Raw genomic sequence first — 24,530 nt, 5'->3', positions numbered from 1 at the left:
TGTTTGACTAGCCGATGCAAATAAATCAATTCATTCAATTAATTTAAATGAAATGGACCTTTTTTGAGTTTTCCTATTTGCTAGTTGTTTGAGTCACCAAACAGGTGGGGACTCGGGTAGATTGGGCCTGGATCCAAGTTGACATAACTTTTCCAAGACTTACATTGATAGCATTCAGCAAGCCAGCCTCATGGGCACACTACACTGTGAAAAAAAGACCGAACACTAGCATACGTTTCATAGCCGTTAGGGCTGGAAGGGACCTGATAAGATCATTGAGTCCAGCTCCCTGCCAGGGGCAGGAAAGTCAGCTGGGGTCAGATGACCCCAGCAAGGGGTGCATCCAAGAGTTTCTTGAAAGTATCTATAGTAGGTGCTTGCACAACTTTTGGGGGGAGTCTATTCCAGACTCTGGAGACTCAGATGGTAAAGAAGTTTTTCCTTATGTCCTGTCTAAAACAGTCTTCCAGCAGTTTGTGACCATTAGACCTAGTCTTCCCTTGGGGTGCCCTGGTGAACATACGTTCTCCCAGTTCCTGATGCACACCCCTTATATACTTATAGGCTGCCACCAAGTCCCCCCCTGAGCCTTCTCTTCTCCAGGCTGAAGAGTCTCATGCCTCTCCTCATAAGGCCTGCTCTCTTGACCTCTAATCCTGTGCATGGCTCTCTTCTGGACTCTCTCCAGCTTCTCCATGTCCTTTCTAAAGTGTGGAGCCCAGAATTGGATGCAGTAGTCCAGCTGCAGCCTCACTAAGACTGAGTAAAGCAGGAGGATGACTTCCTGGGTCTTGCTTGAGATGCATCAGTAGATGCAAGCCAGAGTTTTGTTTGCTTTGCCGGCTGTGGCATCGCATTGGTGGCTCATGTTCAGCTTGTGATCAGTCATGACCCCTGAGTCTCTTTGGTCATGGTGCTAGTGAGTGTAGCACTGCTGAGTTCATAAGTATCATATGGGTTCTTTCTCCTGAGGTGGTGCACTTCGACATTCAACACAGAGAAATGCATCAGGTTTTGATCCGCCCACCTTGGGAGCCTGTCTAGGTCTGCCTGAATCCCCAGCTTATCCTCTAGCGTGATTGCGCTTCCCTATAATTTGGTGTCATCTGCAAACTTAGCCAGTCCACTTCTGATACCCAAATCCAGATAATTTATGAATATGTTAAAAAGTACTGGTCCAAGTACTGAACTGTGGGGGATGCCACTTGCTACCATGCACCATGTTGACTCAGTACCATCAACTATTAAACTCTGGGTCCGACTACTGAGCCAGTTCCCTAGCTATTGGACCAAAAGGTTGTCAAGACTGCAGTTCCCCAATTTTACCACGAGGACATCATGGGAGATCAAGTCAAAGGCTTTTTTGAAATCCAAGTATATGGCATCAATCTCTTCTCCCTTGTCCAGGTGATGCGTTGCCTGACCAAACCTCATTTCCTTCTATGACCAGGTAAGATCTACCTGCAATGAAGCCATGGTGGCTCTCTCTCAGAATGTTGCCTTTCATTAGCCTGTTACTGATGGTACTTTATTTTTTTTCAAGAACTTTCCAAGGATTGAGGTCAAACTGATTGATCTGTAGTTCTCTGGGTCTTTCTTCCTTCCTATCTTGAAGATAGGCACAACAATGGCCCTTTTCCAATCCTCTGGAACCTCTTGTGAACACCATGAGTTCTCAAATATCATCGTCATTGGTTGTGCTATGATATCAGCCAACACTTTCAGCACTCTTGGGTGCATTCCATCCAGGCCACCCTCTTTGGGTGCCAATCTCTGCTTGTAGGGAAGTGTATTGCTCCTTCATAGAGAGAGCTACACCCCTGCCCTTCTTCACAACATGATTTCTCCTGTAAAAGGTATAGCCATCTATACCTGTGGTCCAGTCATAGATGGAGTCCCACCAGGTCTCCATTATCCCTGGGAGATCATATTCATTTTTGCTTAGCAGAAAGGCTGCTTCCTTCTTTTTATTCCTCATCCTTCTGGCATTTGTATACAGACAGCTAAACCTGCCATCAGAAGCCCTGGGCTTCCCTGTGTGCTTATAGAGTCCTGTCTTTGGGCTGGGGTCATAGTAAGTTCCCTTGTGTTACCTGACCTCCTGGTTGTGATTGTCACTTCCTGGACTTGCGCTGGTGATTTGTCCACCTGTCTCCCTCTGATCTTAGTTTAAAGCCCTGTCAAGCAGTTCAGCCATTGGCTGAGAAAAGCTTCTTTCCTATTGGAGTGAGGTGGAGGCCATCCCTTCCTAACAAACTGCTGCTTCTCTCTGAGGTACGGATTGTAATCAAAGAAGCTCAAGCCTTTGCAATGGCACCAATACTGCAGTCTCCTGTTCACTTCTTCTATACATCTCTCCCTCCTGTGCCTGTGACCCGTAACCAGGAGCATTGAGGAGAAAACTACCTGTGCCCCCAGTCCTCTGTGCCTAGACCCCATAGCCCTGTAGACATTTATGACCTGACCAGGATTGCTCTGAGCCATGTCATTTGTGCCCACATAGATGAGGAACATGGGGTAGTGGTCAGAGGGCCAGAAAGCTTAGGGATCCTTGTATCTACGATGTAGTTGAGGTAAGGTGCTGCTGGATCTGGTTCTGGCCAAAGGGGATGATCTAGCGAGTGACCTGAGGATTGAAGGGAAGCTAGGTGACAGTGATCATGAGTTGATCACTTTCTCTATCCATTGCAAAGTGTCAAATCAGTCAGCATTTCAGAAATCCTCAACTTTAGGAAAGCTGACTTTCACAAGCTCAGGAGGTTGGTAAACAATGTCCTGAGAGACCATGATCTGAAAGGGAGGTGAGTCCATAATGAGTGGTCATTCCTTAAGGACATAATCCTAAAAGTGGACGCAATTCCTACAAGGGAGGTCAATTCTGGCCCATAGGAAAGGTAGCAAAAGGGCTGGGAGACTCCCTTGACTTAATAGGGAACTCACGGACCTCCTGAATCTGAAAAGAGAAGCTCACAAGGGATGGAAATTGGGAAATACCACTAAGGAGTATTATGGAGCACTGGCCCAAACCTGTAGGGAGTGGACCAGAAAAGCCAAGGCTGAAACAGAACACAAACTGGCTACAGGGATTAAAGACAACAAAAAGTTCTTCAGCTACATGGAAAGTCAGAACCTGCCCCCCCGTCCCAGGGTAGTATTGGACCCCTGTTGAAGCAAATGGGGCAGCTGACAACCAACACCCAGGAAAAAGTGAATCTCCTCAATGTTTCCTTTTGCATCAGTTTTCCACCAGCCCAAGCAGATCACCCTGCCGGACAGGATGCGGGATTACCAGGGTAAGGGAGTTCATACACATATAATTGGAGAAGATCTTGTGAGGAAACACCTTGAGAGGCTGGACATCCACAAGTTAGCTTAGTTGGCATGTGGAAGCAGTGTGAAGGGAGGCAGAGCCTCCTATATTACCCTCATGTGTGATCAGCGCAAACTATAATTAATGACCAGGAACCCTCTCAACAGTATTCAAGTTCAAGGCATGGCAGATGACACGAGGGTCAGTCTTCATGAGTGGGGACATGCTGAGAGTCAAGCTGTCCAGTCCAAAAGGCACCCCGGGGGTTGGAGTTCCTGTACACTGGCACAGGTCATACTGGCAGCACCACTCACAGGTATGTAATTGAATAATACACTGACCACAAAGGGATAAAAATTCATTTTTTCGAATGATGATTCCTAGGAATTTCCCTACTTTAGAAAAAGCACTTTGTGAGGGGGGGAAAACATATTAATAAGTGTTAAAAATGAATTATACTGTCTCATTGCCTTTTGGTTGCAGTAGTTTACCAATTTAGAGGTTGGTAGATTAAGGAAGTCTGTATGTATATATTTGGCTAGGGAAAGAAGTTACACACAAACTGCTTTAAATCGTAAGAAACTGGTTTAAACTTGTGCACTGAGATTCTGTTCAGTTACACAAACTAGTTTTAAAATGGCTGAAACTGGTTTAAGATGCACCTGTTTGAATGTAGTATCAGACTTGATTCATTTAGGTCAAACCAGTTTATGAAACTTATGTCCCAGACCTCTTCCTGGTTCAAGTTAAATCAGAGTCCCCCAGCACCCCAGCATAGTCTGTTTGTTAACTTCCTCTTCCTGCTGTCCCCAAGGTCTCTGGGATTTGCAGTCCAGACCCACAGCAGCAGGACTCTGCAGGGTGCTCATCATTTCCTCTTCCTGCTTCCAGGTGCTTCTGGGATTTTTAGTCCATGATCACAGCCAGCAGGACTCCACAGGGTTGTTCCCTTCTGTTCAATATATGCTTGCTTCAGCGAGAGGACTATTTTTGTTCAGTCTTTTATGAATTCAATGTCACTATCTTTTTCCCCACCTATCACCCCCTCCTCAGCCCTGCAGGCACTGCTCTCCTCCCAGGCAGACCTTTCAGCTAGCTCTGGGCTGGGGCTTGGCCCCCTCTGCTTGAGCAGGGACAAGCCTTGGAGCTGGCAGGCTAGGAGATGTGCTGTAGCACCCCCCCAGCTTTTGGCTTGAGCCACTGAGGGCATGTGCCTGCATTTCCTGAATCAAAAGTGAATGTCTCTTTGCTTGCTTGTTGGTTCAATCTCTGCAGTTTAGACTAACCTGCAAAGACTGAACTGATTCAACCTCAAACTTTCTTATTTTTTGTATTTAGTCTTTAAGGTTTTAGTGACTGAATCTGTTGTCATTAAGTAACTGGAATCAATTAATCTTGCTAGTTACCTACCATTTTCTTACCAACCTTGAAAGCATCTATGATAACCATCAATTCTGTGTCTGTATTCTTGCCATGCAGTAGTTTTAAGCTATATGTCTTGGGTTACAGTGCAATGCCCAATTCAAAGCATGTGCTTAAAATGCTTTGTATAATGCAACAGAGAGCTATAGTGCTAGAGGGGGTGGGGAAAAGCCTCAAAGGTGGGTTTTTTTCACCCTATGCAGAATGAGGTAATAACCTACTTCATTATTTATTTGATGAAATAGTGAGGAAAATTCATGTGATTCACTAGAGAACAACATGATTGCAGATAAAAATGTTTCTACTTCTTGGTTTTTGTTTTGGATCATAACTTGTCAACTTGTCGGACATTAATTCATTAGAAATTACTTCAGGGAGTTTGAAGTCTGTTACATTGAACAAGGCTGTAACCTTTGTTGATCATCATGGACTCATTTTAAATCTAGATGGTAGAAAAAGCTACTTAGATTGTCCCATTCAAGAAAGTATTGAAATATTTTCTTCCCAGGAAATATCCTTGCTTGTTTGCAGTGGTTTTTAAAATAGTATTTTACTGATGTATCAAAGCTTGTGTTCCTCTGCCCCTTTGCCCCCAAATTGTGTTACTTCGCTGTAATGTAGACAAGGTTAGCTTATCTAGCAACAGAACTGAGCATTTTTGCTCCACAGAGCTCTGCTCTTCCTGAGTGGTAACAACAGCTCCCTCTTTCTAAAAACTTTAACACATGATTTGTTTATTTTTTCTCTTTTTGTTGGGGGATGAAAGTTGTTTTCTATAAGTGCATTATAGGGGATCAAGATGATGGACTGATAACACTAAAGGGTCTCTTGTATTTGTATCAAAGGAAGACAAGTCAAGCAAGTCTCACTTCTAGGCCACAAGGCTGTAATACGTGTGTAACTTGGAAAGGAGGTATGCTTGGAAACTATCACTGCTTGAATGATCCTTTTTCTTCTCCCATCCCCAAAAACACCTTTTAAAGGATTTTTTAAAATCCTTATCCAAAACATCTTATACAAATCCATTGTCTAACTTATTAGTAAAACTACAGTCAACCCTAATGCAACAACAAGGTATAACACCCTAACTTGCCACAGGTATAGCAGGGGGACAACAGCGACCAATATCCTGCTGCTATGAGGGTTGATTTAAAATATGCTCAAGAAATCCAAGGAAGGCCATACCCTGCACTACAGAAAAAGGCAAAACCCACCCCCACACCTGTACCAGTCTGACCACAGGGTAAAATTCCTTCCTTACCCCAATGGAAGGGCAAGACCCTCTATCCAACCCCCAATGCTTGTGTGGAAAGCAAACTCCCAACCCCAACACGTGTAGCAACAGGAGGTGGGGTGGAGGTGGGTGAGAAGAGAGAGTTGCTTTTCAGCCCCATATGGCAACTGGCAAAACCAAGAATTATGAGGGGAACAAACAATAGTAGGACATAGGCATAGCTATTCCTACGCCATTCGTGATCAATGTTCTCCAACATAATCTTGAACGCAGTACTACAGATGAGGCCTAACCAGTGCTGAATACAGAGGCACTATCACCTCCCATGTCTTTCATGTAATGCTTCTATTGATGCAGCCCAAAACTATCTTCACTTTTTATGTGGCTGTATCGCACAGTACATTCACTGAGTCTCATGCACCAAGACTCCCAGATCCTTCTCCATAGTGCTGCCATCCAGCCAGTTATCACCCATTTTGTATTTGTGTCCTTGATAATTCTTCTTGAGGTGCAGCACCTTGCATTTGTCAGCACTGAACTTCATCCTGTTAGCTCCACCCCAGCTTTTAGAACCTGTCATGATCTGTCTGAATTATGCTCCTGTCCTTCAACACATTCTCAGTCCTTTGCAGTACTGTTTCACCTGCAATTTTCATCAAGAAAGTTCTCAATTCCAGCATCCAAATTATTCATAAACATGCTAAACATCACAGGGTCCAGATGAAACCCCTGTGAGACTCTATTTGAAACCTCCTGCCATTTGCATGTAGATCCTTTTATAATTACCCTTTATAAAGGGTATGGAGTATCTTGGGATGAAGTTTGTTTGGTCTTGCTGACTTAACTGCATTAAGACTTATCATAAGCGCTCTGATTTTTCTTTTGCCATCTCATTCCTCAGCTCATCTCCCTCCTTATCCAAACAGTCTTTATTAGGTGTCTGGTGGCAGCTTTAATTTTTTTTGTGGAGACTGGCAAAGTAGCTGTTGAATAGCTCTACCTTCATTGCATCTTCTGTTAACAGTTTTCCCTGCTATTAAACAGTGGATGCACAGCTTCCTTGGTCTCTCTGTTTTGGCCACCATACTTACAGAACCTCTTCTTATTGTCCTTAACCTCTCTTGCCAGGTGTACCTCTCTTTAACCTTTGCCTTCCTGATTTTTGTCCTTGCACGTTCTTGCTATTTCCTGGTAAGCTTCCTTGGTGACCTGACTATCTATTAATTGCTTGTACGATTTCCTTTTGCATTTGAGGCAATCTGGAAGTTCCTTGTGCAGCCACATTGGTCTCTTCCCATTCTTCTTGTGCTTCTCCTGTGTCTGAACAGTTTCTTGTTTGGGCTTGCAATACTGTGCCCTTTAGAAGCTTTTAGCCCTTCTGGGCACCTGTATCTTTCAGTCCGTCTTCCCATGGCACTATGCCTATTAACTCATTGAATCAGTTTAAATCTTCCTTTCTGAAATCCAGCATCTTAGTTCTCATGCTTTCCCTGTCTTAGGACCTTGAATGCTATCATATAATAATCGCTTCCTCTTAAGTTTCCCCATCATCTTCACAGGACAAGACCCAAGATGGATGATACCCTATTTGTATTCTTAATGTCCAGGAACAGAAAGTTGTGCTCTACCCAAGTTAGGAACTGGCTGGACATCTTATAGTTTAGCTGTACTGGCCTTCTAGCAGATGTCTAGAAAACTGAAGTCTTCCATCAGTACCATCTCAACTTTTAGATAATTTTGTCACCTTGAAGAGTGCTTCATCTACTTTTTCTTCGTGACTTCCCACCATTTTATCGGTACTGTATTTTTCACCTTTTATTTTCACCCAAGCACATTCTGAACTATCTTCTTTCTCCCTGATGCAGGGAACAAGTGTAATGTGTTTTTGACATAAGGAAGCACTGCCACCTCTTCTCCCAACCTGGTCCTTCTGAAATAGTGTGGCCTTCTGCTGTTGACATTCCAGCCATAAAAGCTGTGCCACCAGGTCTGTGCAATACCGATCAGATTACAGTTCTTTTCACAAGCTGTGATTACCAGTTCATATTTGTTTCCTAAACTTCTAACACTTGTATACATATGCTGGCCATATTTTGTGTTCTGACCTACTTGTTTCTGTTTTGCACCACTTGTTACTGTCCTTTGGGCCTTTCCAGAGATGAGCTTTTTCTAGGCCTTTCCCCTCTGGATTATGTGCTCTGTTGCTGGAGGGTTTTATTCACCATTCCCCATAGAATCTAGTTTAAAGCTTTCCTAGTAGGCTGGCCAGATGCCACCCAAAGATATTATTAACCTGTAGCTAGAAGCAACTAAACCAGTGGTGCTCAATGTATAATATATTTTTTCTCTTTGGCGGGCCAGATGGACAGTGCCCAGTCTGTCCATGGGCTGGATGTGGCCAGTGGCTCTGATTCACTGCCTGGGGTGGGTGTGGCTGGATGGGGCCTTGCCGCATGAAGGAGGCTGTGGATGGGGGGGCGGGGCGGGGCAGTCCGGCTCTGATGCAGCCCTGCAGAGGAGAAGAGGGTGTGGCCCAGCCCTCATTCAGCCCTGTGGGGAGAAGGGGGCCTGGCTTGGCCTAGATCTAGCTGTGCTGGCAAAGAGGATGTGGGAATTTGGCATTGGGGGAGGGTGGCCACAGCTCCCCTGCCCCCAACTCCTCTGGCCTAATGTAGCGGCTCCATGAGCTGGAGGTTGAGCACCCCTGAGCTAAACAATGTGAGGTCCGAAAACATATCATTTCCATTAGTGTGCTTCTCACTTCTAGACTGGGAGCTCAATATTTCATGTATCATCTGTAAGTTAGGAAATGAATAAACTTGAAGGTTCATGTACTTCAGTTGCTGTAAGGAAGTGTAACTTCAGTTCCTTTCCTACCTTTGAACTAGAGTTAGGTGAATAATGGATATTTTAGTTTAGTTTTGTGGCAAGTAAAAAAAAAAAAAAAAAAAAGGTAGGGGAAAGGATTCTTCTGTGGATGAACTGAAAGAAGTAATTTAGGCTTCCCATGAAATAAAAAATCCAGTTCCATTTTTATGTCAACTCAAATTTCATTTTATTTTACATGTTTTCTTTTATTTAGCTCTTGGGTCATTTCACTTAAAAAAATTTTTTTTTCATATAACTTGTTAAAAGAAACTTCACACTTACAAAGGTCAATTTCATTGTTAAAAATGCCTCTGAAACATTTCACCATTTTAAAAACAAGAACATTTATTTAGAACGTTTTAAAGGTTTCTACAGTTTCAAAGCTCCCCCCACACCCACCGCCTTTGCTTTTTGCTTAGAATGTTTGCTAAAATTGTGCAGATTGGAAAATAGTTTCAGCCCCCTTCTCCTAAACATTTTGGTGGTAAATTTACTATTTATTTTTAAAGTAGAAATAGGGGCTTGCTTAAAAAAATATTTATACTTCTGCTACTTTTTCCTGCTATAAGAGCTTTCTGACTATTGCAAGCAATGTGTAACAGTGGTGTAGGGTCTCTACTCATCTTTCAGCATGCGCATATATATATATATATATATATATATATATATATATATATATATATATACTTAAAAAAATTTTTTTGGAAGCTATGATGAAACTCTTGTTTCTGACCCTGCTGCTGTTTGTAACCTTTCCTAACAACAGCGAAGTGACATGACCATGGCTGTGTTGCTATTAAGCTGGACCTATTTAGCATTGCAGTTGATGAATAACAGCTGTAACTTTGCACCAATGACTTTAATTATAAAGTAATTTGAACATAGGTTCTCCACATCTGAGAATCCTTGAGTTATTAGGGGCCATAAGTGTTTGCCTTTATGTTAAAACTGCAAAATCTTCTGGTGTCATCCTGATATAGAATGAGGAAAAATTTCAACTGGATACAAGTATTATGTGGTATACTTTTGCCCAAACCTTAGGTTATTTAAGATTATAATTACCCACAAACCTGGCTTTATAATTCAAAGGGTTCCAACACTTACCCTAAGCTGTGCTAACTGTGCTGCTTTATAATATTAAAGAGCCAACATATAACTTGATTAGGTTCCCATCTTTTGCAAATAGTGGATGGCCAATATATGCTGTTCACTATATATTTTACCAAAGCAATTTGTATTCTGAATTTGTGTTACAATGCAAGGTCATGAAACAACTAAGCAATCTAGATATCCTAATGGTTATCTTTTTTAGTATTTTTTTTAAAAGCTAGCTGTTAGTCTGTAGAGTAAGGCCACTCTTTCTGCAGGTGTAGAGTTATTGATGATCAATGAAACTGGGCTGATATATGCTAACTAAAGATATGGCCTATTATCTTTCATACCCTGTGTACTAAGCATATTTGTCCCCTTGACGTAAGATACCAAATGCCACCTTGGATTAATTTTCTAGCCACCTGCATCATGCCATACTATTTCTATGGTCTTCCTAACAAGGTCTACCAGGAACTTTAAAACAGGTGGTAGGTTCCAAACTCAATGTTGCCAAGTTTTTATATCGGCACAGGCTTCTGTGGTATTTTCAAATATTTCATTATGCAGCTAGTTTGACATCAAAGAGCAGATATAGGAAAAGAAGGGGTGAAGGGAAGGTAAAATATCTTAAGTGTAGAAATGAAACAATTACTTTTTGCCAACACACTTTTATAATATTATTCCAACCTTGTACTGTAATTTTATGATTAGAAATCAGATAATCTAATTTTAAGATAAGATTACAGTTAATTGTCTCTAGCTGTACACCCATAAGGAGCATGACTTTACTGCACTTGCATTCTACTTTATTCTTCATTCATCTTACAGATTTCTATTGTGATCTGATAAACCTGATATACAACCTGGGAAAATCCCCTGAAATAGATGCATGAAACACCATTTTTTTTCCCAACAACATGTCTGGTACTTACTTGTTTCCCTTGGATTCTCCCTTTTTAAGTGAGAGCATGCATAGCATCATACACTATGTAGAGCTGCTGTATAACCACTTGCTTGATATGTTTCCCCTGACTCCAGTTCAAAAGGGAATAGAAACATTTCACTGGGCTATTGCTGGCTAGTCTTCAGGAACTCCTAGAAGAGATGTTAAAGGAAAAGTTCAGTTGGTTGATCTTGATATCTTGGCCAGTTTGAATAATCATAGAGAAGTAGGGCTGGAAGGGACCTCTGTAGGTCATCTAGTCCAACCCCCAACCTGAGATAGGATCATCCTTATACAAACCCATTGTCTAACCTCTTAGTTAAACTGCACAGTCAACCTTGATACAACACAAGACATAACACCTAAACCTGTGGTGGCTAATATCCTGCTGTTGTGAAGGTTCTTAAAAATGCACTTGAGATCCCAGGAAGAGGACTGCATCCCTTAGAAATCATAGAAAATTAGGGTTGAAAGAGACCTTAGGAGGTCATCTAGTCAACCCCCTGCTCAAAGCAGGACCATCCCCAACCAGATCATCCCACCCAAAGCTTTGACTAGCCAGGTCTTGAAAACCTCCAAGGATGGAGACTCCACAACCTCTCTGGGTAACCTGTTCCAGTGTTTTACTACTCCTAGCGAGAAAATTCTTCCTAATATCTAACCTAAACTTCCTTGCTGCAACTTGAGATGGTCATTCCTTCTTCTGTCATCTGCCACCGCTAAGAACAGTCTAGCTCCATCCTCTTTCGAACCCACCTTCAGGTAGTTGAAGGCTGCTATTAAGTCCCCTCTTCTCTAAACTAAATGAGCCCAGTTCCCTCAGTCTTTCTTCATAAATCTTGTCCCCCAGCTCCTTCACCATTTTTGTCACCCTCCACTGAATTCTCTCCAATTTCTCCACATCTTTTCTGTAGTGGGGGCACCAAAACTGAACACAGTAATCCAGATGTGACTTCACCAGTGCTGAATAAAGGAGAATAATCACTTCCCTTGACCTACTGGCAACACACCTACCAATGAAGTCTAGTATGCTGTTAGCCTTCTTGGCAACAAGGGCACACTGCTGGCTCATTCAGCTTATTGTCCACTGTAATCCCCAAGCTCTTTTCTGCAGAGCTGCTGCCCAGCCAGTCAGCCCCCAGCCTATAATGGTGCATGGAATTATTTCATCCTAAGTGCAGGACTTTGCACTTGTCCTTGTTGAACCTTATGAGATTCCTTTTGGCCCAATCCTCCAGTTTGTCTAGGTCACTCTGAATCCTAGCCCTACCCTGCAGTGTATCTACTACTCCCCCCAGCTTGGTGTCATCAAGCCATTGATGAAGGCATTGAAGAAAACCAACCCCTGGGGCACTCCACTTGATACTAGCTGCCATCTAGACATTGAGCCATTGATCGCTACCCTCTAAGCTTGATGCTCCAGCCAGTTTTCTATCCACCTTACAATCCATTCACCTAGCCCATACTTCCTTAGCTTGCCTGTGAGACTGTTGTGTGAGACTACAAAAGCCTTACTAAAATCAAGGTACATGACATTCACTGGTCTCCCTGCACCCACAGAGCCAGTCACCTAGTCATAGAAAGCAATCAGGTTAGTCAGGCATGACTTGCCCCTGGTGAATCCATACTTACTATTCCTAATTGCCTTTTTCTTCTCCAAGTGCTTAGAAATAGATTCCTTGAGGATCTGCTCTATGATTTTTCCAGGGACTGAGGTGAGGCTGACTGGTCTGTAGTTCCCTGGATCCTGCCTTTCCCTTTCCTAAATATGGGTACCATTTTTGCCCTTTTCCAATCAACCGGGACCTCTCCTGATCGCCATGAGTTTTCAAAGATGATGGTCAGTGGTCCTGCAATCACATCAGCCAGCTCCCTCGACACCCTTGGTGTATCCCATCCTGCCCTATGGTCTTGTACACATCCAGCTTTTCTAAATAGCCCCTTACTTGTTCTTTCACCACTGTTGGCTGCTCACCTCCTCTCCAAATTGTGCTGCTTGGTGCAGTAGTTTGGGAGCTGACTTTGCCTGTGAAGACTGAGGCAAAAAAGGCATTGAGCACTTCAGCTTTTTCTGCATCCTGTCATAAGGTTGCCTTCCCCATTTAGTCAGGGACCCACACTTTCCATGATCCTCCTCCTCTTGCTACTGACATACTTGTAGAAACCCTTCTTGTTACCCTTCACATCTCTTGCTAGCTGCAACTCCAATTGTGCTTTGGCCTTCCTGACTTCATCCCTGCAATGCTCTTACATTCTTCCCTTGCTACAGAGAGTGGCAAAAACTGCCACAGTCAATCCCAGTCTGATCCATGGGGTAAAATTCTTTCCAGACCCCAAGTATGGCAAACAGTTGGAACCTGAGCAGAGGGAAGAACCTTTAGCCAGAAACCTCCAGCATTGGCATGCTCCAGTCAAAATCCCCAGCCTTGGCTGCAGCCAATACCCAGTGCTTCTGAAGAAAGCTTAAAAAAACCCAACACATAGGAGCAAAATATGTGCGAGGGGGATGGGGGGAAAGTAGAATTCCCTCTCAGTCCCATGAAGCAACCAGCAGAGCCCAGAAGCATGGGAAATATCTACAGTAGAACATAGGCAGATATCCCTAGATCACCCCTGACCAGTGGCTATCCAGCCTCTTCCTGAACACCTCCAGTGATGGAGAGTCTACAGCTTCCTAGGCAGCCTATTCCACTGCCTCACTGTTCTAAAAGGGAAGCCGCTTTTCCTGATATCCAATATAAACCTAGCTTGCTGCAACTTCAAGCCATTAGTCCATGTCCTACTCTCTGCAGCAAGACAGAAAAGGTGTTTTCCCTCTCTCTCTCTTTTTTTTTTTTAATGGCAGCCCTTTCAGTATTTGAAGACTGCTGTCATGTCCCTTTTTAAGCACCTTTTCTGCAAGCTGATCATGTTTAGCACCTTCAGCCTTTCCTTGTATGACTTGCTTTCCCAGCCCTTGACCGTATTTAATGCCCACCTCTGGACCCTGTCTAAGTTCTCCACATCCTTTTTGAAATGTGGAGCCCAAAACTGCATTAAATACTCCAGATGAGGCCTAACCATTGCTGAGTAGAGAGGCGCAGTCGACTCCTGTTTCTTGCACCTAACATTTCTTATTACTGCATCCCAAAACTGCATCTGCCTTCAGTGCAGCTGTATCACACTGCAGACTTGTACTGAGTCTGCAGTCTACCAAAACTTGCAGATCTTCATAGTGCTGCCATCTAGCCAGGTGTCACGCATTGATTTGTCTTCCTGAGGTGTAGCACCCACAAAACGGTTTCATGTATAGTTAAGATTGAATTTTACAAATAAAACAACTGATACTGCTGTCATTCTTCGAGCCAGGATTATTACAATGCACACATAGAGATGTACCAAAACATTTCTCAGGGCTTGGGAGTACCATGCTCCATTCTGGTCTAAACAAGAAGAGATATAAAAGAAAGATGGGAAGGGTCCAAGTTTGCATGAACCCTCTTTTTCTGATCATATGAAGTTGGATCTGGAGAACAACTGTACAGGATATGCCTGTTTTTAGTTGTTTTGGGGGGAGGGGGCAAGTTCTTTAAAACATTGACTGTTATGCTAAGCAACTTTTTAATAGATAAGTTCATGGAAGTATAGAGATGTAAAGCTGGAAGAGACCTCCAGAGGTCATCTAGTCCTATTTCCTGCCTGAGGCAGGATCATTCCTATCCAAACCTATGCCTCACTACCTTTTTAAAGTTTGTTTATAAGTGACTCTTAGTTATTGTCCCTGGAGCATTCAGATCTTTGAAAGTATGTGAAAGTGTCATTGCATGGAACTTTAAAATATCAAGTTTCAGAGTTTGTGAAGATGAGAGCGTGGAGCCAATTCATTTGCTGATCTAAATAAAATATTCTCCTCTGTTAGCAGATTCTTGAGAAATGACTTGTGTACTAATTAACAAATATAGCCGGATTTTATTTTTATTTTTGCCAGAATGGTTTTCCACTCAGAAAATGTAGTTGAATTCAAATATTTGTTTCTAATGACTCTGCCTTGAAGAACCATGGGTGTGTGATGTGTGGGCAAAATATATGCATCTTACTTTATTTGTAGCAATTGAAAAACATAATTGCATAACTGCTCAAGGGCTTCTACTAGATATTAGCATTCTGTAAATTGTACTAGCTCATTCTTATGTCAACCCTCAATTGGTATAGAAAGCATTAATATAGGGTTCAGTCCAGTCTGAATCTGAGACATATGGTACTGGGTTGTGTGCATTCTGGTTCTGTCAGCATGTGCCTTTGTAAATCATTAAATTAGTGCCAGCTTTAAATTATGATGTAGAGGAGTTTTGCATGTTACATTGGCTAATTTCACCTGGACTAGATCCTCTGCTAGGCAGTTATCTGGTGACAAAGGACATAGGATGAAAACAGTGCCAGCAGAAGCCTGAATAGGATGACCCAACATAAATGTTAACTAATTTGGGGGACTCTTACGCTGTTTGGAATCCTTTACCCATGATTGTCATGAGCACCATTGGCCACCTCCTATTTTTCAGGAAAAATAGCTATTCAGCTATTTTTTGGCTAGCTGTTCAGCACTGGTGAGGCTACATCTGGACCACTGTGTCCAATTTTGGGTCCCCCATTACAGAAAGGACATGGACAAATTGGAGAGCTCAGTAAAGGGCAACAAAAATGGTTAGAGGGCTGGGGAGCATGACTGGGAAGATGCTGAAGGAACTGAGCTTATTTAGTCTGGAGAAGAGAAGACGGGAGGGAGGTTTAATTACAGCCTTCAACTACCTAGACTGTTCTTAATGGTGGCAGATGGCAGAACAAGAAGCAATGGTTTCAAGTTGCAGTAAGGGAAGGTAAAATTAGATATTAGGAAAAAACTTTCTGACTAGGAGGCTAGTAAAACACTGGAACAGGCTATCCATAGAGGTTGTGGAGTCTCCATTCTTAGAAGTTTTAAAGGCCCGGGCAGACAAAGCCTTGGCTGGTATGATACTGTATAGATTGTTGGGGATGGTCCTGCTTTGATCAGGGAGCTGGACATGAAGTCCCTTTTAACCCTAATTTGCTATGATTGTAAGCTTTCATCTCTAGTAGTAGGTGTGAAATTGTAAATTGATAAAAGCCAGTTCTTACAAAAGAGAGCTCACAGTTGTAGGCTGTGGTTGTCTTTTTTTTTTTTTTTCTTTTCTTTTATATGATCAGTCTTCAAATGTGAGCCCCTTTAGCCATGGCCCAAAGGGCCCAAGATCAGATGGCATTAGAAATTCTTTCTGTGTCCACAGAGAATCATTTTGTGTGTGGTGTCCTAATACTTCGTGAACTTGGAGTAGATAAAGACATTGCCTTTCATTGCCTTTGTGTTGTCACAAAATATTTCAAGGTGAGACGAAGTGACAGTGAATAGATGTCAGTATCTTTTGTTACACCACAATGTGGCTATGACAAAAGGTAGTAATTAATTGAGCTGCTTTACAGTAATAAAATAAAGGCAGCCCAGAGCTGCCCTCATTCTCTTGCAGCCCTGGGTAAGTGCTCCCTGGGCTTGAGAGGCTTAGTCCTGCACACCACAGAAATTCCTACACAGGATCAGGCCCTTCAAGCCCAGGGAGCACCTGCCCAGCTTTCCCTGCTTTTGATACATGTCCGCTGACTGATCGGTGGCTCCAGGTCACCAAGTGGCCTCTAGCTGAAGTGTCCCAGCTTTCCCTGCTTCTAGAAAGAAGTTCACGTGCTTTGCAGGAACTTTGGGGATTGTTGGGGGGACATCTCTGCAAGCAGGAATCATGTTGTCCATTGTCCTGCCAGATCAATGGGTGGGGATAACGGGCAATATGTGTTCTCCCTGATGGAGCAGATCAAATATGCCAGGATGTATCGAGGATACATCCTAGCATGACTGTTCTGCTTTATTGGGTGATATCTATTTCTAGCCCCACTAAGAGAAGAGCTGAGAGACTGTAGCTGAATTTTCTTAGCAAAGTATTGGTGACAGAAATATTTATGAAGTTTAAAGCTTTTAAAGAACTTTGCAGAACAAAATATCTTTGTCTCCCCTCCTTCTTCTGTGTGGCAAATTATTTCAACAAAAATTGCATGAGGCCTTGATTTTTGTCAGCAATTGAACTAAAATGCTATCTATGGCTGAGAGAATTGAATATGCTAGCGTGTGCTTCTGTTCTGCTGAAACACAAATCACAGTTGTGTTCCCTTCCCTTTTTAATATTCTAAATTTAGTTGGAGACCAGGCAATCCTAAATTCTTTACCCGTTTTGTTTTTAACAAGAAGCCTTGCAATGTTGTTAAGAAGGACATTTGTAACATGTTTGAACAGTCAATGTAGCATATGATCATGGGATAATATGATTCATGTATGTATGCTAGTAATTAGACCATGCAAGAACCTGGGATTTGAGGTGGCTGAGGGATTTTTATTTTATTTTTTTTAAAGATGTAAGGTCTTTCAATTTCAGTTGAATTATAATTTTTAGTGTCCAGCTTCTGGTTAACATTGCATTCTTCCTGTAATTCTCCCAAAATACAACATGCTTTGCATAACTGTTAGCAGTACCACCTGCTGAGTAGATCGAACCAGAAAATGACCGTGGCAGTAATACAGAAAAGACAAATTGGCAGAGAATGTTTTGGGGACTGAGAAACCTTCTGGGGCATGGCAAAGGTCAGGAGAGCATATTGTTCTCTTCACATAAGGCAAAAGAGGTTTACTTTATTGTTGTGCTGAAAAAATGATGCTGTTGTCAAGATTAAACTTGTTAACAATGTAGGTGTTTTTGATCTTATCCAAAGCCCAATTTCTTCTTGTATTAAGACATTTTTACATTGTTTTCTAAACTAATAGTAATTCAGGTATTTGTAGTTCTTATGTACTTTGTTACTGCTTGTGTCTTTAAAGGCATAACAAATTAAGGTATCCATTTGAGAAGAAATGAAGAATGAAATGTATATATGTGATACAGCTAAGAGCTGTTAATGCCATTGGAATGCTTCATTTGTATATTTGCTGATTTGTTTTTCCTGACTTTTTAAGTAATGCTGCCAGCTGAACTCTCAATTCCTCTCTCCCTAGAGATAGGTTAGTTCTACCTAAGAGTACTGGCTAACTCAAAGTGAAGCTTCAAAGCATGTAATTGATTTGTTCTGTAATACACAGAGGATGGGAAAGGAGGAAGAGCTTGACAGATGATTATATGCAGGGCTGTCTCCTTTTTGTGAATGGCTTTGGCACCTTGTTGGGAGTTTAGACAGGATTCTTGATGTGAAATGAGAGGAACAGAACAAGAAGGAATTGGGAGTCATGGGACATGTTTCTGGGGTACTTAACTGTAAGGAACTTGCATTCTCTGAAATATGTAGAACCATCTGTATAATTCCTCCCTGTGTTTCTTGGAGGTCATAGACAGGTGTTTATAAACCGTTATGAGAACGTGCCCCATGAGCACTTTGGCTAAGGCCTAAGGGTTCTTATGCAAACTGCTGTTCCTGTTTGTGCCACTGCTAGCTGACAAGGCTTTGTATTCATTGAAGCCCTTTTTTGGCTGACTCACAAACATTTAATCACAAAATATTCTCTTCTAATCTCTCTCCCACTTTAAAATGTTGGTTCTCTAAACATTTTTGGTAGATGTCTTGTTGGGTGACCTTTTGCTTTTCCTGCTTGAATGACAGTTATAGAAACAGTTATCTGTACTGTTCTAATATCAATATATTTGGCCACAAACAACTTCCATTACTTTAAAGGGTTGTTTTCCATGTAAATAATTACTGAAGATGCCTCCAATGGAATATTTTATCCCAGTAGAATGAATAAGCTAATCTTTTAAAGTTTCCCATTGCTGTTAAAATAATAGGAAACTTTGTATATAAAACTATGGAAATTGTTTGGATGAAATAGTTACTCATGTGAATTTTAATGAATGATTTAACTGTACCCAGTATTTCTCTATTTTGTTTTTTGAATTAAAAAGCTGATCTTTCATTGCTTACATGTTGTCTTAACAACCTTTTTGATCTCAATGAGAATTTCAGATGTCAAAAGAAAAATGAATTCACTTAAGTGGAAAAATGGTCTGAAGTTGTATGATAGAAAAGCATTTTTGATCAGTATAAAGGTGTGGGGGGGGGGAAGAGGAGCATAGTACAGGACTGGATTTAGATCAACTCGGCACATTGTTAAGCATTTTGTTTCTTGTTACAGATTTCTACTGGTGCTGATTTGTTTGATTTTTAGTGTGCTGTCTACTATAGAACATTATTCAGAATTTGCCACTGGAACCCTTTTCTGGATGGTAAGTGAACTATTTTATTTTATTTTAAAAATGTATTGATAACATCATTGAGGTTGTTTGTTTGTTTGTCTTCTGTAAACTGAAAGCCAAGGTCAAAGAAGGGAAATGAATAAATCTGACTAGCAAGATGTACCACCAGTACAGCTTTAACACACCAGTTCATTTCATTTGTGGAAAACTAATAGAATGTACAAGCTTACTTTGCTATTCAGTGAATCTACTCAAAATCTCCTAGGTCAGAGGTTCTCAAACTGTGGTCTGCAGACCACCACTGGTCCATGAGCTCCATTCAGGTGGTCTGCAGAAAGGTTGTGGAACAATTGAGAATATCTGTACTTGTAAGGTAAGACAACTGATGTTAAAATATGAGTTGCGTGCTTTGATTTGTAGAACAAAAAAAGTTTATTAAGTGGTCAGCTGAGACCCTCAGCAATTTTCAAGTGGTCTGCAAAAAAAAAGTTTGAGAACCACTGTCTTACGTTTATAAAGGAGTGTATTTATTTATTTACTTTTCCTCCTAAAGGTCAGGAGGAGCTGTGACGATCCTCTCTTGACTTGCTTGATATAAGATGCAAAGTCTCACTGAATAATTCCTACAGTGAACTCCTAATGTTTGCCTGAGCTAAAGCATATCAGTGAATGCAATACTGAATGGAGAAGCAGGGCTTTTTTGGTGATAACTTTTATTAGATCCACTGTATAGTTGGAAAACATGTCAAATGAACTTTCAAGCAGAAAGTGCCCTTCTTTAGGTTCTTTCGGTAGAATGGAGTATCCTAACTCCAGAAAAACAGTTTCATGTGTGTGTGTTGTTAAACCTGAGTGCAAATTGGCAGTGGATTATTTTATCTTATTTTAAAGACATGTTTGCTTGCATCTTGGGCTTTTCTTAAAAAGCATTTTTTTTTCTTTTTGTAATAAATAAATAAATAAAGTCATACTCACTTCTTATCAGCCAAGTCCTTGCTTTCACTTTTGAGATTGCTACTGGGTGATTGGATGACTAGTGCTTGCTATGAGGGGAATATTTGTCTACTTGGAATTGAACTGAAGTTGCTAACTCCTCTCACAGTGTCCATTTAACAACCATCATCAGATGGTAACAAAGTTCATTTACTATTAGGGTGACCATAAATCCTAGATTAGCTGGGACAGTCCTGGATTTTGGAGACTGGTCCTGGCTGGCCAGTGAAAATTAAAATGTGTCCCAGGCATAGGCCATGGGGCAGGGAAGTGGAGTGGCAGGAACTGTGAAATAGGAGGACCTATCAGACAGCAGAATTGCCCTAATAGATTAACTTGGTTGGTGGAATGACCATAAAAAAGAGGATTGTTAACACATTTGAAGAAAACAATGGGTCATTAATGGGCCATTGACTCCTTAGCTGCCTGAATACCAGTAATGCCCCACCTTTGCCTCTACCTGCAGAATCAGGGTAGGGGAGAGGCAGTGTCCCAGATTTCACATTGTCCTATATGGTCACCCTATTTATTACCAGCATTGGTCTAGATTTTAATGGCCAAGAGTTTCTGTAGCCTGTTACCAGTTCATATGGCATGCGATCCACTTTAGGGCTCTAAAATCAAAGGTGACTAGCATGCACACAATTGCCCACCCAAACCAATTTGCAAGGTTTTTTTTTTAAATAGTTTTATTTTGAAGCGGTGGGAATATCGTGGCTAAAAGTGGGTGTAAGGATTCAAGAAAAGGTCCCTTTTCACATGCCCTAAATAAAAGTAACAATAAAAATGAAGTGGGACTATTACTGAAAAAGTTTTTACTCCATTAGTGTGCACTGCACTACAATAGGCCTGTGTGAGTAGGCACCTATTCGATCTGGCTTTGGATCCGGCTGCTTTGGATGCCAGGGATCCGATCTGGAGCTCTGGATTGGGTTCCCGCTTTGATCTGGCCGAAGCAGCTCCCAAGATCTGGCCATAGGGTATAATGGGGAATCAATGAAATATCTATAACTTTGTTGTCTTTTGTCTTGTTTGGATGAAACTTGCAGGGGTGGTAGCCTCTGCTGAGAGCCTGAAGCCTGCCAAGCTTCAAGAAGATGGGTATAGGAGTTCAGGGGGAACTGCACCCCAAATTCTTGAAAGCAAAACTCATGTCACTTGTATGTGTTAAGCCACAGTTAGGTGAAAACTGCAGGGGTGGTAGCACCTGGTGAGGCCCCAAAGCCTGCCAAGTTTCAAGAAGGTAGGTGCAGGGGCTTGGGGGGAACTGCACCTCAAGCTACTGACAGGCTAAACTTGTGGCATAGATGACCCTGTGTGTGCGTTAAGGTGCAGCGGACTGAAAATGGCAGGGGTGGTGGCCCCTGCTCAGGCCACAAAGCCTGCCAAGTTTCAAGTAGATAGGTGTGGGGGAGTTCTGGGGTCTGGGGCCCTGCACCTTTAGCTGCTGACAGGCAAAACTTGTGACATGGGTGCTTGTGCAACTGACTGTCTCTGTCTTGGGGCAGTTGTTTGTCTGCATTGATTATTTCCTCTCCTTAGTCTGTGGTTTTGTAGGTGTTGCTTGTTAACTCATTAACACCTAGCAGCTAGGGGTGCAGGGCCCCAGAACCCAGAAGCCCTGCACCTACCTCCTTGACAGCTGACAGGCATCATGGCCACAGCAGGGGTTAGCAGGCCTGCAGCTTTCACCCTGATGCACCTTAACACACAGTGTCATCCATGTCACAAGTTTTGCTTGTCTGCAGTTTGAGGTGCAGTTCCCCACAAACCCCTGCACTTATCTCCTTGAAACTTGGCAGATTTTGTGGCCTCACCAGGTGCTACCACCCCTTCAGTTTTCACCCCACTGTGGTGTAACACATACATGTGACATGAGTTTTGCTTTCAACAATTTGGGGTGCAGTTCCCCCCAAGCCCCTGCACCGACCTTCTTGAAACTTGTCAGGCTTCATGCTCACAGCAGAGGCTACCACCTCTGCATGTTTCATCCAAATCAGACAAAAAACAACCAAGCTATAGATATTTCATTGATTCCCCATTGTACCCTATGGCTGGATCTCCAAGGTGGCTCTGAAGCTTTTCTGAAGCGGTTTGGAAGCTCTTAACTGCTTCGGAAAGCCTAATGAAGCCAGCGCTTTGATCTGGACATGCTGCTTTGGATGCCAAAGTGTCCGAAGCTTCTCCAGGTCTGAAGCCTCGCACAGCCCTACACTACAATAATACCTAGCTCAAAACATACAGAATGTAGCAACTCTAATCTTTTGAGGAAAATGGTATTGCATATCAGAACAGTTGAATTTTGATTTAAGTTTGTTCCAATGGCTGTTTCCCAATGTGTATTTTTGGGATAAAAGCTTAGGTACTCATTTAATTCATGGTAGCCTAAATTGCATTAGTATATGTAGCCTCTGCACATGATAGACTAAAACCATCATTAGGATTCCTGGGTTATTTTTAAGCATGTGACTAATCATATTTTAAGCATTTCACTAATCAACTAGTGAATATTGCTTGGTCTTGCTCAGTGTCAAATAAAAAGCATTTTCTATCAGTCCAGTGCAAACCTCTTATCCTCCTATAATAGTAAGCTATGGTGAGTCGAATCTTAAAGCAGTGATACAGAAAGGGTTCAAAATTAGTTTTTGTTCTCATGCTGTGTATTGGCTATCTTCTGAAGACTAGTGCTTATGGAATTTGGCATGATTTAAAGTCCTATATTTGTCAATGGACATGGGTATTGCATCAGTAGTGACAGTACTGGAACATGCCCTGCCATTACAACAGTGTTAGAATCATAGGTAGGTTAGAAGAGACATCAGGAGAACATCTGGTCTAGGCCCCTGGTCATGGCAGGATCATCTCTGACTATCCCAGTTATTTATCTGTCTACCTTGCTCTTTAAAGGCATCCAAGAATGCATATTCCACCATCCTACTAGGTAACTTCATCTAACGCTTAACCACCCTCATAGTGAGAGAGTTTTTCCTAATATCCAACCTAAACTCCTAATATCCTTCAAGGAGGAATATTCTGCACTGGTCCAGTCCTGCAGGGAGCAAACCAGGAAAGCCAAGGCTGCAACTGAACTCCAGCTAGCTTCAAGTATCAAGGACAATAAAAAGTATTTTTTCAGATATGTGGGGAGCCAGAGGAAAAGCAAGGGAAACATTTGACCCCTGCTAAACCAGATGGGACAACTGACAACCGACGCCGAGGGAAAAACCAACCTATTAAATGGGTACTTTGCACTGGACTTTCATCAGTCCCATGGGTCTCCCATGCTCACTATGGGACAGGGAGGTCTGGGTGAGGGAGATCCCTGGCCCTCCATCAATGCTGACCTTGTGAAGGAACACCTTGAGAGGCTGGATACCTTCAAGTCAGCTGGCCCTGACAATCTACACCCGAGGGTACTCAAGGAGCTGGCAAGCATCATAGCTCAGCCCCTGGCATGGATCTTTGAGAATTCCTGGTGCTCTGGTGTAGTGCCTGAAGACTAGAAGGCCAATGTGGTGCCTATCTTTAAGAAAGGGAGGAAAGTGGATCCAGAAAGTGGATCCAGCAAACTACAGGTCCATCAGCCTGACCTCTATCCTGGGGAAGGTCTTAGAAAAGTTTATTAAAGAGGCCATCCTTAATGGACTGGCAAACGCCAACATCCTGAGGGATAGCCAGCATGGGTTTGTTGCAGGTAGGTTGTGCTTGACCAATCTCATTTCCTTTTATGACCAGGTGACCTATCACCTGGACAAGGGAGAAGAGATTGATGTCATATATCTTGACTTCAAAAAAGCCTTCGATCTGGTATCCCATGATCACCTCTTGGCAAAACTGGCCAACTGTGGCCTTGGGTCCACCACGATCCACTGGCTGGGAAATTGGCTCCATGGTCGGACCCAGAGGGTGGTGGTTGACGGAAGTCAATCGTCATGGTGCCCTGTGACCACTGGGGTCCCCCAAGACTCTGTCCTTGGACCCATATTGTTCAACATCTTCATTTAATGATGCTGGAGTCAGAAGTGGACTGGTCAAGTTCACCGATGATGCCAAACTTTGGGGTAAAGCATCCACACCTGAAGACAGAAGGGCGATTCAGGCTGACCTGGACAGGCTCAGCAAATGGGCGGACGAGAACCTGATGGTGTTTAAACCGGAAAATGCAAGGTTCTCCACCTTGGGAGGAAAAACCTGCAGCATCCTTATAGGCTCGGCAGTGCTATGCTGGCTAGCTCTATGAAAGAAAGACTTGGGGGTCATCATTGACCACAAGATGAACATGAGCCTTCACTGCAATGCTGCTGCTAGTAAAGCGAGCAAAACACTGGCTTGCATCCATAGATGCTTCTCAAGCAAATCCTGGGACATCATTCTCCCCTTGTACTCGGCCTTGGT

General features: G+C 42.5%; 1 protein-coding gene across 1 annotated transcript in view; it reads left to right on the top strand.

The window, feature by feature from the left end:
* The window catches only part of LOC102562053 (potassium voltage-gated channel subfamily KQT member 1), an 819,206-nt gene that overhangs the window by 7,170 nt on the left and 787,506 nt on the right, over positions 1–24,530 (top strand). The window contains exon 3 of the mRNA XM_059726208.1: positions 19,082–19,172. Coding sequence (XP_059582191.1) covers positions 19,082–19,172 — 91 coding nt within the window. The remainder of the gene's footprint in view (positions 1–19,081; positions 19,173–24,530) is intronic.

The sequence above is a fragment of the Alligator mississippiensis genome, chromosome 4, assembly GCF_030867095.1.
Source record: "Alligator mississippiensis isolate rAllMis1 chromosome 4, rAllMis1, whole genome shotgun sequence".
NCBI classification, from domain to species: Eukaryota; Metazoa; Chordata; order Crocodylia; family Alligatoridae; genus Alligator; species Alligator mississippiensis.
This window is presented reverse-complemented; position numbering and strand designations above follow the sequence as displayed.